The 13,223-nt window shown below is 42.0% G+C and overlaps 2 protein-coding genes across 4 annotated transcripts in view; one reads left to right on the top strand and one right to left on the bottom strand.

The window, feature by feature from the left end:
- The window catches only part of LOC110987172 (uncharacterized), a 37,562-nt gene extending 33,547 nt beyond the window's left edge, over positions 1–4,015 (bottom strand). For 2 of the 3 annotated variants that reach the window (XM_022249659.2, XM_022249658.2), the window contains exon 1: positions 3,604–4,013. The gene's annotated coding sequence lies outside the window, so the exon portion shown is untranslated. Of the gene's footprint in view, positions 1–3,603 lie in introns of all 3 variants that reach the window. The other variant, XM_022249661.2, reaches the window with a different exon arrangement.
- A 63-nt stretch (positions 4,016–4,078) lies between these two features.
- slc35c1 (solute carrier family 35 member C1) lies at positions 4,079–13,050 on the top strand. The gene is made up of 6 exons (XM_022249662.2): positions 4,079–4,431; positions 6,657–6,717; positions 7,084–7,224; positions 7,950–8,066; positions 8,759–8,867; positions 9,289–13,050. Exons 1-6 carry the CDS (start codon positions 4,181–4,183, stop codon positions 9,837–9,839), a joined length of 1,230 nt encoding a protein of 409 aa, XP_022105354.2. The 5' UTR covers positions 4,079–4,180; the 3' UTR covers positions 9,840–13,050.
- The last annotated feature ends 173 nt before the right edge of the window (positions 13,051–13,223 follow it).

Genomic DNA, 13,223 nt, shown 5'->3' on the forward strand with positions numbered 1-13,223 from the left:
ACATACGATTGTTACCACAGCAATATCTCTGAGAGATAGTCCTAACTATCTTCTCAACTTTAGGCAGGGCTGAGGTTACGTACACAAAGCTGTAAAAAAATTATCTGTGTATCTGGATGATGGACTCACAACAAATATAGGCCAAAAACAAACACAAACAAGATACCGGTAGAGTCACTGAAAGAAATCGGGTGGTTTGGTTACAAATCCATTTGCCTGTATGGAGGACCTGCTTATGTAGTGCAGCAAAGTACAACTCAAACCGTTGCACAAATGTACATGTATGTACTTGTACATTGTGTACCATGAGTGCATGCACACACATGTGAATGGCACACACCCACACATATCATATACTTACATACACTGCACTTTGGGGTGAAGAAAAATTAAGTAGGGAGAAGAAATGAAGGAGTGGACTGTTCCTGCTTTACACAGCTAAATAAGTACATAGTATGTAACCCTCCCCGATCCTTCAAAATCTTTCAAATACAATAAGCTAAATAAGTACATAGTACATGTATTTAACCCTCCCTGATCCTTCAAAATCCTTCAAAAACAATAAGCTAAATAAGTACAAATATGTAACCTTCCCCGATCCTTCAAATACAATAAGCTAAATAAGTACATAGTACGTAACCCTTCCCGATCCTTCAAAATCTTTCAAATACAACATCGTGCATATGTGCAGAACAATCCAAGAAGGTGATCTTACCATAGTTTTATTATCAATTTTTAATCCGACATTTTCCATGATTTTAATGATTTGGCTATGATTAAATAAACTACATGAAGAGCTGAAAGGCCTACAAACAAGAAGGGGTAGATCTTTTCCTTTGGACTTTTTTTCTTCACTTTCATTACATACACCACATAACACTACGTAGAATTCTGTATGTACAGTCACGCTGTACCAGGGTACCTCATGATGAATGTTTATCTGAATGTGACAATAAAATACAGTGTATGTAAGGCTGACAGTTTGACAGAGTAGGCATGGTAGGGGTTTACATAACACTGTACAGTACTTGTACATGTCCCATAGGTGTAGGTTAAAAGTTACCACAGACACGTAAATAAGGGAATAAATACATGTGTATATACATTGTACATGGCTGGTCTTGCGTTTAAGACCGGCTCAGGAGAATGGACACGACTAATTATCGCCATTCGGTCTCCTGGGCTGGCCAAACACATAGTTGCATGTGCATGTATTCTCATTCATAAATAACTTTTTAGTCAGAGAGTAACAAAATTCAATATACATTGTATGATGGATTTCCAGCGATTTTGTTCGAGAATTTTACTTTCATTTTCCCAAACACTCCCATCTGTTTTATGGAATATTTCTTGTGCAAATTGTCCAATAAACCTTTTGCGAGTTAAATTTGAATAAAATACGGTACACTGAACATAACAAATGGAATTCTCCATACTAAAGCCACAGTTGCTATACCTTGTGATTCAGGGCAAGCTTTTCCTTAGTTACAAAAGAAACACCTTGCAACAATACACTGTTCTCAATGGTTAAGAAGGGCACAAAGGAACCAGTCCATTCCAGAGACGGTGGTCACTAAGCAAAAGCTAGCTCTGAATCACAAGGTATAGCAACAGTGTCTTTAGTCTGGGGAATTCAAATCGTAAAGTTCATGTGCAATCAGATAACTCAGTGTACCAGATTTTATTCAAATTTGTGCTCACAGACTCTTGACCAATCAGAATCGACTAAACTATCTTGTATCCATTTGCCAGCATGTGATTCACGCAGTGGGCATCATCACTTCTCAGTGGGCATTATCAAATGTTAATATACATGTACCATCAAGTTGTATGTTGTAGAATGGGGCTCACTGTCAGAGGTGTTTATGAATGGACATTAACATCCATAATGGTCAGTTGGCATTTTGGTCTTTCAATAATAATTAATCTGCAATAGAAACTGCAAAACATGGGTTGAAATGTCTACCAGTGCATAATTTAGACAATTCTAAAAAAGTACAGCACTGACATAACATGCTGTTAAACTCTGTGAACATTTTCAGTGTCATGAATACTAGTCCGGAATTTTGCCCCGATTCAGCCAAGTGTTGAATAACATTGTGCATTTTAAATCTCAAACAATCCCTCGTTATCATTTGAGAATTTCTTCAAAGTTGACAAATGTACATGTACCCGACTTCAAGTTTGTAAGAAAGTTGTTTATGTTGGCATGTTTGGGGGCATTTTAAAAGAGTTCATATTACACTTAAAAAAAAAAAAAAAAAACTGGAAAAGCAGACCAAAATAAAATTTCATTACAACACTGTACTGGTAGGCTAGGCCTGGTGTGAGTGACTAGGACTCTCCACATTTGCATATATGACTAGTCAGCGATTGTATTGATAGTATTGCTGACGATGTCCAAATGTTAAAAGAGGTGATCTGTAGAGTCCAACATGTAGTTACATGTACTTGGACCTGGCTAGGACCACATAAACACAAGAGTTATTAGTTAATGAACGGGAGTACCGGTATTGAGAGTGCACTGTTATTTCCCTTACTGTGGATTTTGAGCATGCTGAGGTACATGTAAAAAAAATGTTGAGTCTCTAGTAGGCTAAGGCTAAGTGGCCGAGTACGCTACTAGTGGCAAAGGTGTTATGTCCCAGCTACAGCATCAGTGCAGTCCCAACTACAGTTCGGACCGGCCCAACTACTTGTATAGCACAGAATGACAGAAGTTCAGTGTGTGCATGTGTCTTTGCATGTCACAAAGATGCAAAGTCATTTTGTCTACATCATCAACTTGTGCTTTCAGAAAAACTTTTTACATGTACATGTATGGGGCAGTGCGGACATCCAGGACTCTCGCAAAATGGCAGCTACCATGCCAATGAAAACAGCGACCATGGTGGCGTACACAGGCACCAGCTAGTCCGAGGATCGGGTTACACAATCTTTTCTTTGATCAGTACCTACGCGCGCGCATGCTCGTTGCAGTTGTTTTCAATGGTGCGGTGTGGTTGCTACTGCTAGGCCTACATGTACATGTACCTCCCATTTTTGTGAAGCTCCCGGATATATCCGTGCTGCCCCATACAGATTGAGTGCCATATTTTGAATGAATCATGTCAGGAGTGAACTGCATAAATTTGGAGAAGCTTGAGAAATTTCCTACAGAGATTGGCCACCAACAGTTGGGCCAATCCAACTGCAGAAATATTGTTGGAACTGTCCCAACTATAATTGGGACAGATGCTGTAGTTGGGACATAACAAAGACACTAACGTTTGAGGCCCAAAAACATGCATTAGGCTATGTTAGGGGCCAGTTAGCAGTTACAGGTACATGTACTAGATCACACGTACCGTACATCAACGATATCGATATGAACTGTGCAGTCATTGTCTTGTGGCAATAATTAGCATGATTAGGCCTAGGCCTACCCCAGAACCGTGGCCGGGCATGCCGGGTTCATCGTCTGTTCATCGTTCCAACCACCCCTGTTCCCATCTCCATGCACCACCGACTACGACACGGCAGACGACGAACTCCATCCTACAGTTCTGGAGGTAGGCCTAAGCCCTAGGCCTAAGTGGTAATCTGATGCAGTACTGTACATACCAAAAAATCAACAAAATTAATCCTGGCCAGCCAGCAGCAGAACTACCTCATTCAACTTCACGCCTTATGCACACGTCCAGCATGTCCAGTCCAGTCCAGTCCATGACGTGACGTCGAGATTGGAATACCTGTGTCAGTATGTAGGGCCTAGGTGTAGCTGAGATTGTCTGATATCGGTAAAGCAGACACTGAACTACAACTTAAGTACCTTACCAATCCATGTACAAGCTATGACTCCAGAATAAGTTTAATCGATGCAAAATATGTTGCAAGGCAAATAATGAATGATGGGGCCTATGCCTACATATGCAGGTCTACAATTAACACTGATCTCGAGATCAGCACACAAGCAGGTCGGCACCGTGAACTCATCACCTGCGCAAAAAGATACAACTTTCGGCGATGGGTTCAGCGCCCTCAATTGACTGTGTCTGTGCGCTGCGCTTCTCGAGCTCTACATGCTAAGTCTATCTTATGCGCGCAGCAGGCCTAGCTAGGCTTAGTCGATTGCCGGACCAACGAGGAGACTTGTTGAGTTATCTAGCACACACTCCATTTTTTTTAATCCCTTGTGCAAATGGTGAAAGGTGTGCGTGGCAGAGCAAGGCCAGGACCACGTTTTGGTGCAGGCAGTGAAGGTGTCTTATCAGCTGAATCAATGTCGTTATCTTCATCATCGGAACTGAAGCCAAACGGCGACGGTGTTGGTGAGGGAACAGCCGCCGACAAAATGGCGACAGCACCCGATGCCGGTGGTGGAGGTGACGGCGGTGGAAAGTCTTTGGTGCAAAAATTTGTTCAGATTGCAGTCGTTGTGACGGCTTATTGGTAGGTACTCGTACTACTCACATGTAGGCTTAGCAATTTTTAAAATTTCACTCAGCAGAGTAATCTAGGATATCTTTCCTTCCTGTTTCCTTCCCAAAAAGGCCTAGGCCTACCAAGTACAAAATCAGCCATGCAATATTTGCGATAACGCGTCACCGTATGTGATGGGCCTTGAGATAAGGCCGGCCGGGCATGGTGGGCCGGGGTTCAAAAGTTGGGAATTGGGAATGGCCAGCCATGTGTCGGGTGGGTGGGAGGGTACTGGTACGTGGGGGCGGGTCCCATATACGAACGCCGTTTGACACCCCTGTGCATAAACCTAGGCTATAGTATGGGACTAGTCTGAAAAATTCAAAGTGTTTTCTAACTAAACGACTTGGTTTTTTTTCCTCCCAAAATTGAACTTTTCTGGACATGTTTTTGCTTTGTAGATATGGCACTCTTCTGGGAGAGGGAAGTTGTAGGAGATGGTTGCTTTTTGGGGCCCAGTTGATTTTACCTGGGTGATCTGTTGATTGACCTGCATAGGGCTATAGTTGTACACCTGTGATAAATATGAATACATGTCCATGTAGTACCGGTATGATTCAAGCAGTTACACTGAAAGCACACTTTTCTGACCAGTCTCATAGGGTTTTGTACGTGTACGGAGGGTGTCAAATGATGTCTAGGTAATGAAACCCTTTCAATTTTTTCTGTGTTTTCTTATAGATGCCAAGGTTTTTTTAACATACATGTACATAAAACCATTTTCAGTCGAAAAGTATGTACATGTACATGTACACATGTATGTAAATGTAGTCCTTCAACAGTAAGAATCCTCATAAAAATTTTTTCTGTACATCAAGAAAAAAGCCACATACCCCACCACACCTGTTTGTTAATTATATGCAAACAAAACCACATATAAAATGTCCGACTTGCAAGTACTTGAATGCAGAATGTCCAACCTGAAGGCAAAATCTCAGACTTGTGATTACTTGAATGCAAAATGTCAGAACTGTCAGACTTGTGAGTACTTGAATGCAAAATGTCAGAACTGCGGAGATCGTCAGAGCCATCTACATGTAGGGCCCGAGGAGCATGGTTTCATTTTGGGAGCAATTTGCCACCTATTTGTAGCTGACTGTTAATCTCTTGGAATTCACGCAACAATTTGGACGCAACAAAGGTCAATGGACGGTCTAATTCTGTGCAGGAACTAACAATCTATTTATAGCTTTAATCACACTTCAATCAGTTTTATTTACACTGATAATTGGTATAATTATAGTAAACTTGCTATGTCAACCACAAGTAAACCGCAAGGTAAACCACAGATGTAAACCAGAACTTAACCCACAAGGTAACCAACAAGTGTCATCCACAGGTGTCATTCGCAAGTACATGTATAACCCAGGGACGTCACCCACACTTAAGTTTCTCACATATATGTATTGTACACTTACTGGAAATCGGACCTGTGTGATACGAGTTAGGACTCTGTTTCACCGCCTATCTGGACCTCGGTACCCATTCCTGGGTGCCTTCTCTGTGCAAATGTCCACCTCTGTATCTTATTTCTCAGCCCCAAATTCCGTGATTTATTGTCAATGAATAAACACTAACAGTTACAAAATAAAAACAAGTACTATGTACACTTTCGGCTCGCACCGGGCAAGCCTATAGGAGTTAATCTGATGTGAGTTTGGCCTTAGATTATCCTTACAAACATAAAGCATTCTTCATTGACAGTTGACAAGCGTAAATAATTTCCCCCACCGGTAGGCTGATAAACATGGTAAAACGGTACCTACATGTAGCTCTCACTTCAGCAGGCCTCCCTCGTCGAGCAGCCGCCACAACATGGGTGGAAAACTTACGACCAACTTGCCTCTGTCAAGAAAACCAGCTAACTGCATACAGACTGTATTTTGTGTGCGCACCGGGCCGAGACTCCGCACGTGACTTAACTCTGCAAACTACTGGCTTAAAAACAATGACGTAATGTTACTAGGCCACGGACACTTACACTATTAGACTTGCACATCAGTTTGTGCTGTTCACGACAGTAATTGCCACTAAGCCACTAATGCCACTAAGCAGTTTCTGCTCAAGACAGCACATGTAATGCCACTAAGCAGTTTCTGCTCAAGACAGCACATGTAATGCCACTAAGCAGTTTCTGCTCAAGACAGCACATGTAATGCCACTAAGCAGTTTCTGCATTTGATTTCCATTCTCAGGTTTATCTCAATTTCCTTGGTATTCATCAACAAATACCTGTTGAGCAGCCAAGACCTCAAGGTACAATCTTTAACTTAATCTCCCTGCTTCTTACAATTCTTGGGACTGAATGCCTGTGGGTAACAGTCATAAAGTCCACTTATTCAGTTCCGGTCATCATGTGTTTTTTGTACATTTGTTTTTATGATGGCAAACGGATAATTATAATACACTGGAAATTTATTTGACAAGTCTTAAACAAAATGTCAAAACCCTGTCAAACTAAAACATAATATTTGAAATGAAAGCAGTATTCAGCTCCCACATTTTGTAGATTCAGTTCTTATTAATGTATTGCACAATGTATTGTACCATAATTTGGGTTTCCAGATCTGTTTATGTCTCATTTGATTCAGTTGTAGTTTCCAATGTGTATCTCCCTCACAGCTGGATGCACCACTTTTTGTGACTTTCTACCAGTGTTGTGTGACAATCATGCTGTGCACAGTGCTGGGCATTATGGGATCATTAGCGCCCTCTGTCATCAGTTTTCCAGCATTAAAATTTGACTACAAGATCAGTAGAGAGGTAAGGATGGATACAGTTTTCTTGTTTGCTGGCAGCCCAGTGTAAGAAACTGGGACAGACATCTGTAGTAAGACAGTGATTCCCTTGTGTGAATATTAGTTATTTTTGGACGCTATGAGTGCACTCATGTAGCAGAGTGAAAAACTGCTAGGACTCACCAGAACCATGACAACGACATTACGACTCCGTGTTGAATATTTGCAAGATCAATTTTGTGAAGGGCAGAGCATTGTTTTTTGAAAGCAATTATGGGGTTAAAACAATAGTGGGGTCTGCACAGAGACAGCATGCATTGAAATTGAAAAGAAACGAGAACACATTGAAAAACTGGCTTGGTAGACTGTGACTAATTACTTGATAGAAAGGTTCAGGTGCTCAGAAAAAAAATTGGTTTAAAACCCCAAAAATGGGACAGTTCAAAACTCCACAAATATCAAAGTGTGTGCTTCAGAGTTCGGGAACTGTGAATTTTAACACAACGTCAGCTGAACCCAGCAAGCTTGGCACATGTACCACGTTTATGACACCTTTACTCATTCCTACTGAATTTACAAGTAGCAGGAGGGTCATGGGTTGGAGTCTCATGTAAGCAACCTTGTAAGCAAACTCCTGCAAAGTGTAGAACACGCAGTTACATACACTGGTCCAAGTAGACAGAGTGACGTCGAAGGGCAGTCCGTGTTTTTCACAGTTGTCTCATACCGTATGTCTTGTTGCTCAAGCAGGTGTTGCCACTGTCTGTCGTCTTTGTTGGAATGATCACAATGAACAACCTCTGTCTGAAACATGTTGGCGTGGCGTTCTACAACATTGGCCGCTCCCTCACCACAGTATTCAATGTGGTAAGATACTTGAGGCTGGTTCTACGTGTAAATATGCCATCCTGGATTTGTCCACAGAGAGTCTTCCGTATTTAAACACTTAGCAGACATCAGTTGCTTAGATCCTTTTAACCTGTCTCATTGGATGTACATGTACTATCAAATTGAAAACAGTAAGATGGCCTTAGAGCAGTGTGATGTCTGGAGCAGGGTACTCCAGAGGATTCAAGCTGCAGTAAGAAAATCAGAAGTTCATGCCTTTTTGTCCTGCTTTGGAAACACAAGTTTCTTCTTCATCTCCCTGCAGTTCAAAACTGTATCCTGAGAGAAGAACAGTAGGAGAGTGCTGAAACCAAAGATAATCAACAAATACATAATATATTCGTGCTTCGCGCTCACGATTTCAGCTATTTTTTTGGTTTCCACTCCCCTGTATATAAATATATAAAAATAAGTTAAACTGATTTTCAACATGGTCAAAGTACATGTACCAATGTTACAATGTAGGCATGGGTTTTACAGAATGAAGGTGTATGCATGTAGATGTGATGTGCGATGATTTGCTCAATTTAAGCAATATTTACAAAAAAAGTACATTGGCCAAATGTTTCATTCAACTGTAGTCCATCACGTGGCAGTTTTCTATCCAACACATTATTGGTTCCATGTAGTCCATGTATCCATTGTTTGTCTCTCTCCATTTGTTGGTTTAGATATTGTCCTACGCATTTCTGAAGCAGACTACCTCTCTGAGGGCCATCCTATGCTGCTGTATCATCATCATGGGCTTTCTTTTAGGAGTCAACCAGGAGGATAGCTCAGGTATTGGACTTGTCTGTAGGTCTAGGCTGCTTGTAAGTCTCAGGTTTACATGTAGAGTCTGGACCCGGTCTTCATCAGTTACAGATGCTCGAGCTTGAAGCTTATACTGCAAGGCATTTGGACATTTTGTTAGAAGTCAGCTCCTGTTCTTTCCTTGTTCTGTGAAGGGTCCCAGGGATGCCATCTTTAAGGCAAAAGCCTGATTTCAGGTTTTATCACGTGAAGTACTGAGCTAATTTGAGATTTTGAGAAAGTATGTTAAGGTTTCTCTGGTCATGTTTTTCTGTTCTGAACAAAACCCTGACTGACGTCCCTGGGGTACTTTTTTTTTTCTGAAATTCTGTTTATGTGTCTGTTATCCCCTACCCGTGTAAAATCCTCTTGAAGTCAGATTGGACCTATGTTTGGTGCCCTGTTTCAGGTGTGTTGTCCTACATTGGGGTGATCTATGGCATCTTGGCCAGCCTGTGCGTCAGCCTCAATGCCATCTTCACCAAGAAGACCCTGCCCTGTGTCGAGAACAACATCTGGCGCCTCATGTTCTACAACAACATCAATGCCGTGCTGCTGTTCCTGCCCCTGGTCTACCTGTCCGGAGAGGTAGGCAAGGTGTGGGATTTCCCCCACCTGTCCAGCCCCCACTTCTGGGCGATCTTGTCCGTCAGTGGCCTCTTTGGGTTCATGATCGGCTACATCACGGGCCTCCAGATCAAAGTGACCAGCCCCCTCACGCACAATATCAGTGGCACGGCCAAGGCCTGCGCCCAGACCATACTGGCCGTGGCCTACTTTCAGGAGGTGAAGACCGCCCTGTGGTGGCTGAGCAATGCCATGGTGCTGGGCGGCTCGGCACTCTACAGCCACGTGCGCCGGCAAGAGATGACCAAGGAGCACGCAGAGAACCTTAAGGCCAAGGCGGAAGAAAAAGAGGCCAGTAACACTCTGAGGTCAGGGAAGATGATTAGCATTTAGGAGCCATCATACTAAGGAAGCGGCAAAATGACTTAGCCTTTCCAACAAGTATCGGGAAAAGGGAATTTATGTGAACTTATGATACTCATGTAATTCCAGTATTACGTTCACTGGTGATCAATCATCAGGATGCGTGTTTGAGACTGTTAGTGCAGCAACAACAAAAATATTTAAACAACAAAATATGTTGAATCAAAAAACAGGTCACAACAGTGAGCCATTGAGGCTTGTATCGCAGGCAGTGAACAGGGAGTATTTGCTGCCAATGACAAAATGCCCTTTACTGTACTGTACTGTACTGCCATGTGGTTCTTAAACTGCGTGCACGGTGGAAATCCTTTGGATGACATGATGGCAGCCATCTTGGAGGCACATGCTATTGTTCCACAGGGATCCAGATGCATTTACCTCTGGTGCACTCTCCACATTACTGAACTGGGGACAGCGAGACTTCTTCCTCATGGCTACTGTGCAAACACAGTGCAAATGTGCACAAATCTCTCATCCTTGGGCTTCATCTGCATCAGGCATTGTTGTACTGTCATGGTAGTGGCTGTAAGCCACGGAGGCATGGACTCCATAAAGAAAAATCTGGACCCACAATCCGTTACCAGAGGTCATTGAACCACCAGCGTCCATCTTATCGTACAGTGCCCAATGCAAAAGTAATACAGTACAAGCTTTCTTGACATTTTGAACCAAATTCGTTTGTGACGCTAGTAATTATCATGGCGATCCTGCCAATTACTGCCTTTGTATTCGGCACGGTAAAATGGCTGCTGATGGCTTCAGTTAGTACCAAGACAAGGCTAGTCCAGGTTTTTTTAATGCGACATCCGTGCATGGAGGAAAAAAGGCAAAACTGAAACTCTAGCCAAAATATTATATGGAAAAAAGCTCCTCCATCTTGTCAGAATTTGGCTCTGAAGTCACAATGTATTATACGTTGCATTGACATGGTTACAGCTTAAAGCTTTATTAAAGGTCATTCATTACAGAAGGCCATTGATCGTGAATGACTGGATCGCTTGCTGTACCCGAGGTATGACCCACAGTATACATGTAGGATTAAAAGGATCCCACCACATCCAAATGTGTTTTTTTTTCTGGCTGTGGCCTCAGTTTTTGCCATTAGCACACCATGATAAAATGTCACAGCTGCAGTGCGTAAATACCTTTTTCATATGCAGCCTGCATGCTGTCTTCTCGACGAAGAATAGCTTGGGTGGAGTATCCAAGGGTCAAGGTTGCTTGAATGCATTGGGTTTTTTTTTTTTTGTCGGACCGACTTCAAAGAATGTCTCAGTGTGAAGAGCAGAATCCTCAGAGTACATGTATGCGGTTAGTGTACGCGTAAATTGATTTCTAGCAAGTATATGCAACTATGCACACATCATCAGATCGTTGCCCAAGCGTATGGTACATGTATGGAATACATAACACATGTATTGGATTTGTACGTATGCTGTCAACAAAAATAAACAATGGCCACTGACATGTACCGTACCATCTGCACGACCCCCCTACACAAAGGTCATGTGTCACAGAAGAAAAGTCCATGCAGAGGATTAACAAGTTTTATTTTCCAACAAACTTAGAAAGAACATCCCAGCAGCATTGAAATGTTTTTATTTTTTTAAATAGTCTGTTATCAATTTAAAAATTACGGATGTTCAGTCTGTGTTAATGTCAGTTTTTGATTGGTAATGTGTAGTTTTATTGGTGGGTGGAGGGTACAGTACATGCAGTCAGAGTGAAATACATGTATTGGAATAAGCACTGAAAGTCTTCTTGCTTTCATTTTGAGAAAGAGGTGTGTGTTTCTTACGTTACATTCCTCAGGTTTTGCTGGTTAATCATTTCAAGACTTTTTAAAAATTATTATATTGGTTGATGGTGCGTGGTGAAGGGTTAATTTGTAGAATGACTATGTTGAATGTAGTTAAGTTTATTGCACAGAGAACCTGAGAGAACTGTAACAGAGAACCTGAGAGAACTGTACCAGAGAACCTGACAGCCTGGGAGAACTGTAAAAGAGAACCTGACAGCCTGGGAGAACTGTAAAAGAGAACCTGACAGCCTGGGAGAACTGTAAAAGAGAACCTGAGAGAACTGTAACAGAGAACCTCAGAGAACTGTAACAGAGAACCTCAGAGAACTGTACCAGAGAACCTGACAGCCTGGGAGAACTGTAAAAGAGAACCTGACAGCCTGGGAGAACTGTACCAGAGAACCTGAGAGAACTGTACCAGAGAACCTGAGAGAACTGTACCAGAGAACCTGAAAGAACTGTAACAGAGAACCTGAAAGAACTGTAACAGAGAACCTGAAAGAACTGTAACAGAGAACCTGAGAGAACTGTAACAGAGAACCTCAGAGAACTGTACCAGAGAACCTGACAGCCTGGGAGAACTGTAACAGAGAACCTGACAGCCTGGGAGAACTGTAACAGAGAACCTGACAGCCTGGGAGAACTGTAACAGAGAACCTGGGAGAACTGTAACAGAGAACCTAAGAGATAATTGTTTAAGACTCTGGTTTTTGTTTTAGCACATTGATATGGAATTTCTTGACTTTTACTCTAGGAAGAGTATTTTGACTAGGTAATATTAGACACCAAATTTGTACAATATTTGTCAAAAGGGAAATACTAGTTGATATATATTTTATCATTTTTAAGTTATCGTCTGGAAAAGCTACATGTAATTGTTAAATTTATCAACCCTAACACTGTTGTGTGAGCAGATGCAGAATCCATGTACATGTAGAATCCATCTCAGGACCAGACTTAAGACCATTTACAAGAAGTGGGGTGAACACAGGAATGCTTTTGTTGCAGTCCAGTTGAATAGCTGTGACTTGAATAGGACTTTGTACTGACAACGTTACACCTATACATGCTCACTTTCCTTTAGTACCATGGGAAAGCACACTGGTAAACAAAGCGTAGTATCATCATTACACTTTACAGTCTTATTGGGGGGGGTCACGCTAATCCTTTGGTGGTTTTGTGATTATTTTAAAGAGGTCTCTGTATCCTGGGCCATCATCAGATCAGCCGTTTCTATTAAGGAATTGCAAATTCTATTGCAAATTTCCTGTATGTGGCTGAATCTGCTTATGTATAATGCATGTTTAGTGATCCATCCTTTTTCCAGGGCAATCAGGCGTGATAGAATAAACATGTTAGTCCTTGTCGTCAAGTCCATCACAGGTCTGTGGCAAAGGGCCCAGTGTAATGGCAAGTCCTTTCATTGTTACTGTTCATCTTGTTACTTCTGATTGGGTACATGTACACAAGAAAACTTGTGACAGTCACCTGCAACACTGACAGAAACACGTAAAAATCAGTGCCTTACTGTGCAGGTCACTCCGTGTTGCAGA

Source organism: Acanthaster planci, linkage group LG04, assembly GCF_054643075.1.
Source record: "Acanthaster planci isolate LZ-2023a linkage group LG04, COTS_SCS, whole genome shotgun sequence".
Classification (NCBI taxonomy): domain Eukaryota; kingdom Metazoa; phylum Echinodermata; class Asteroidea; order Valvatida; family Acanthasteridae; genus Acanthaster; species Acanthaster planci.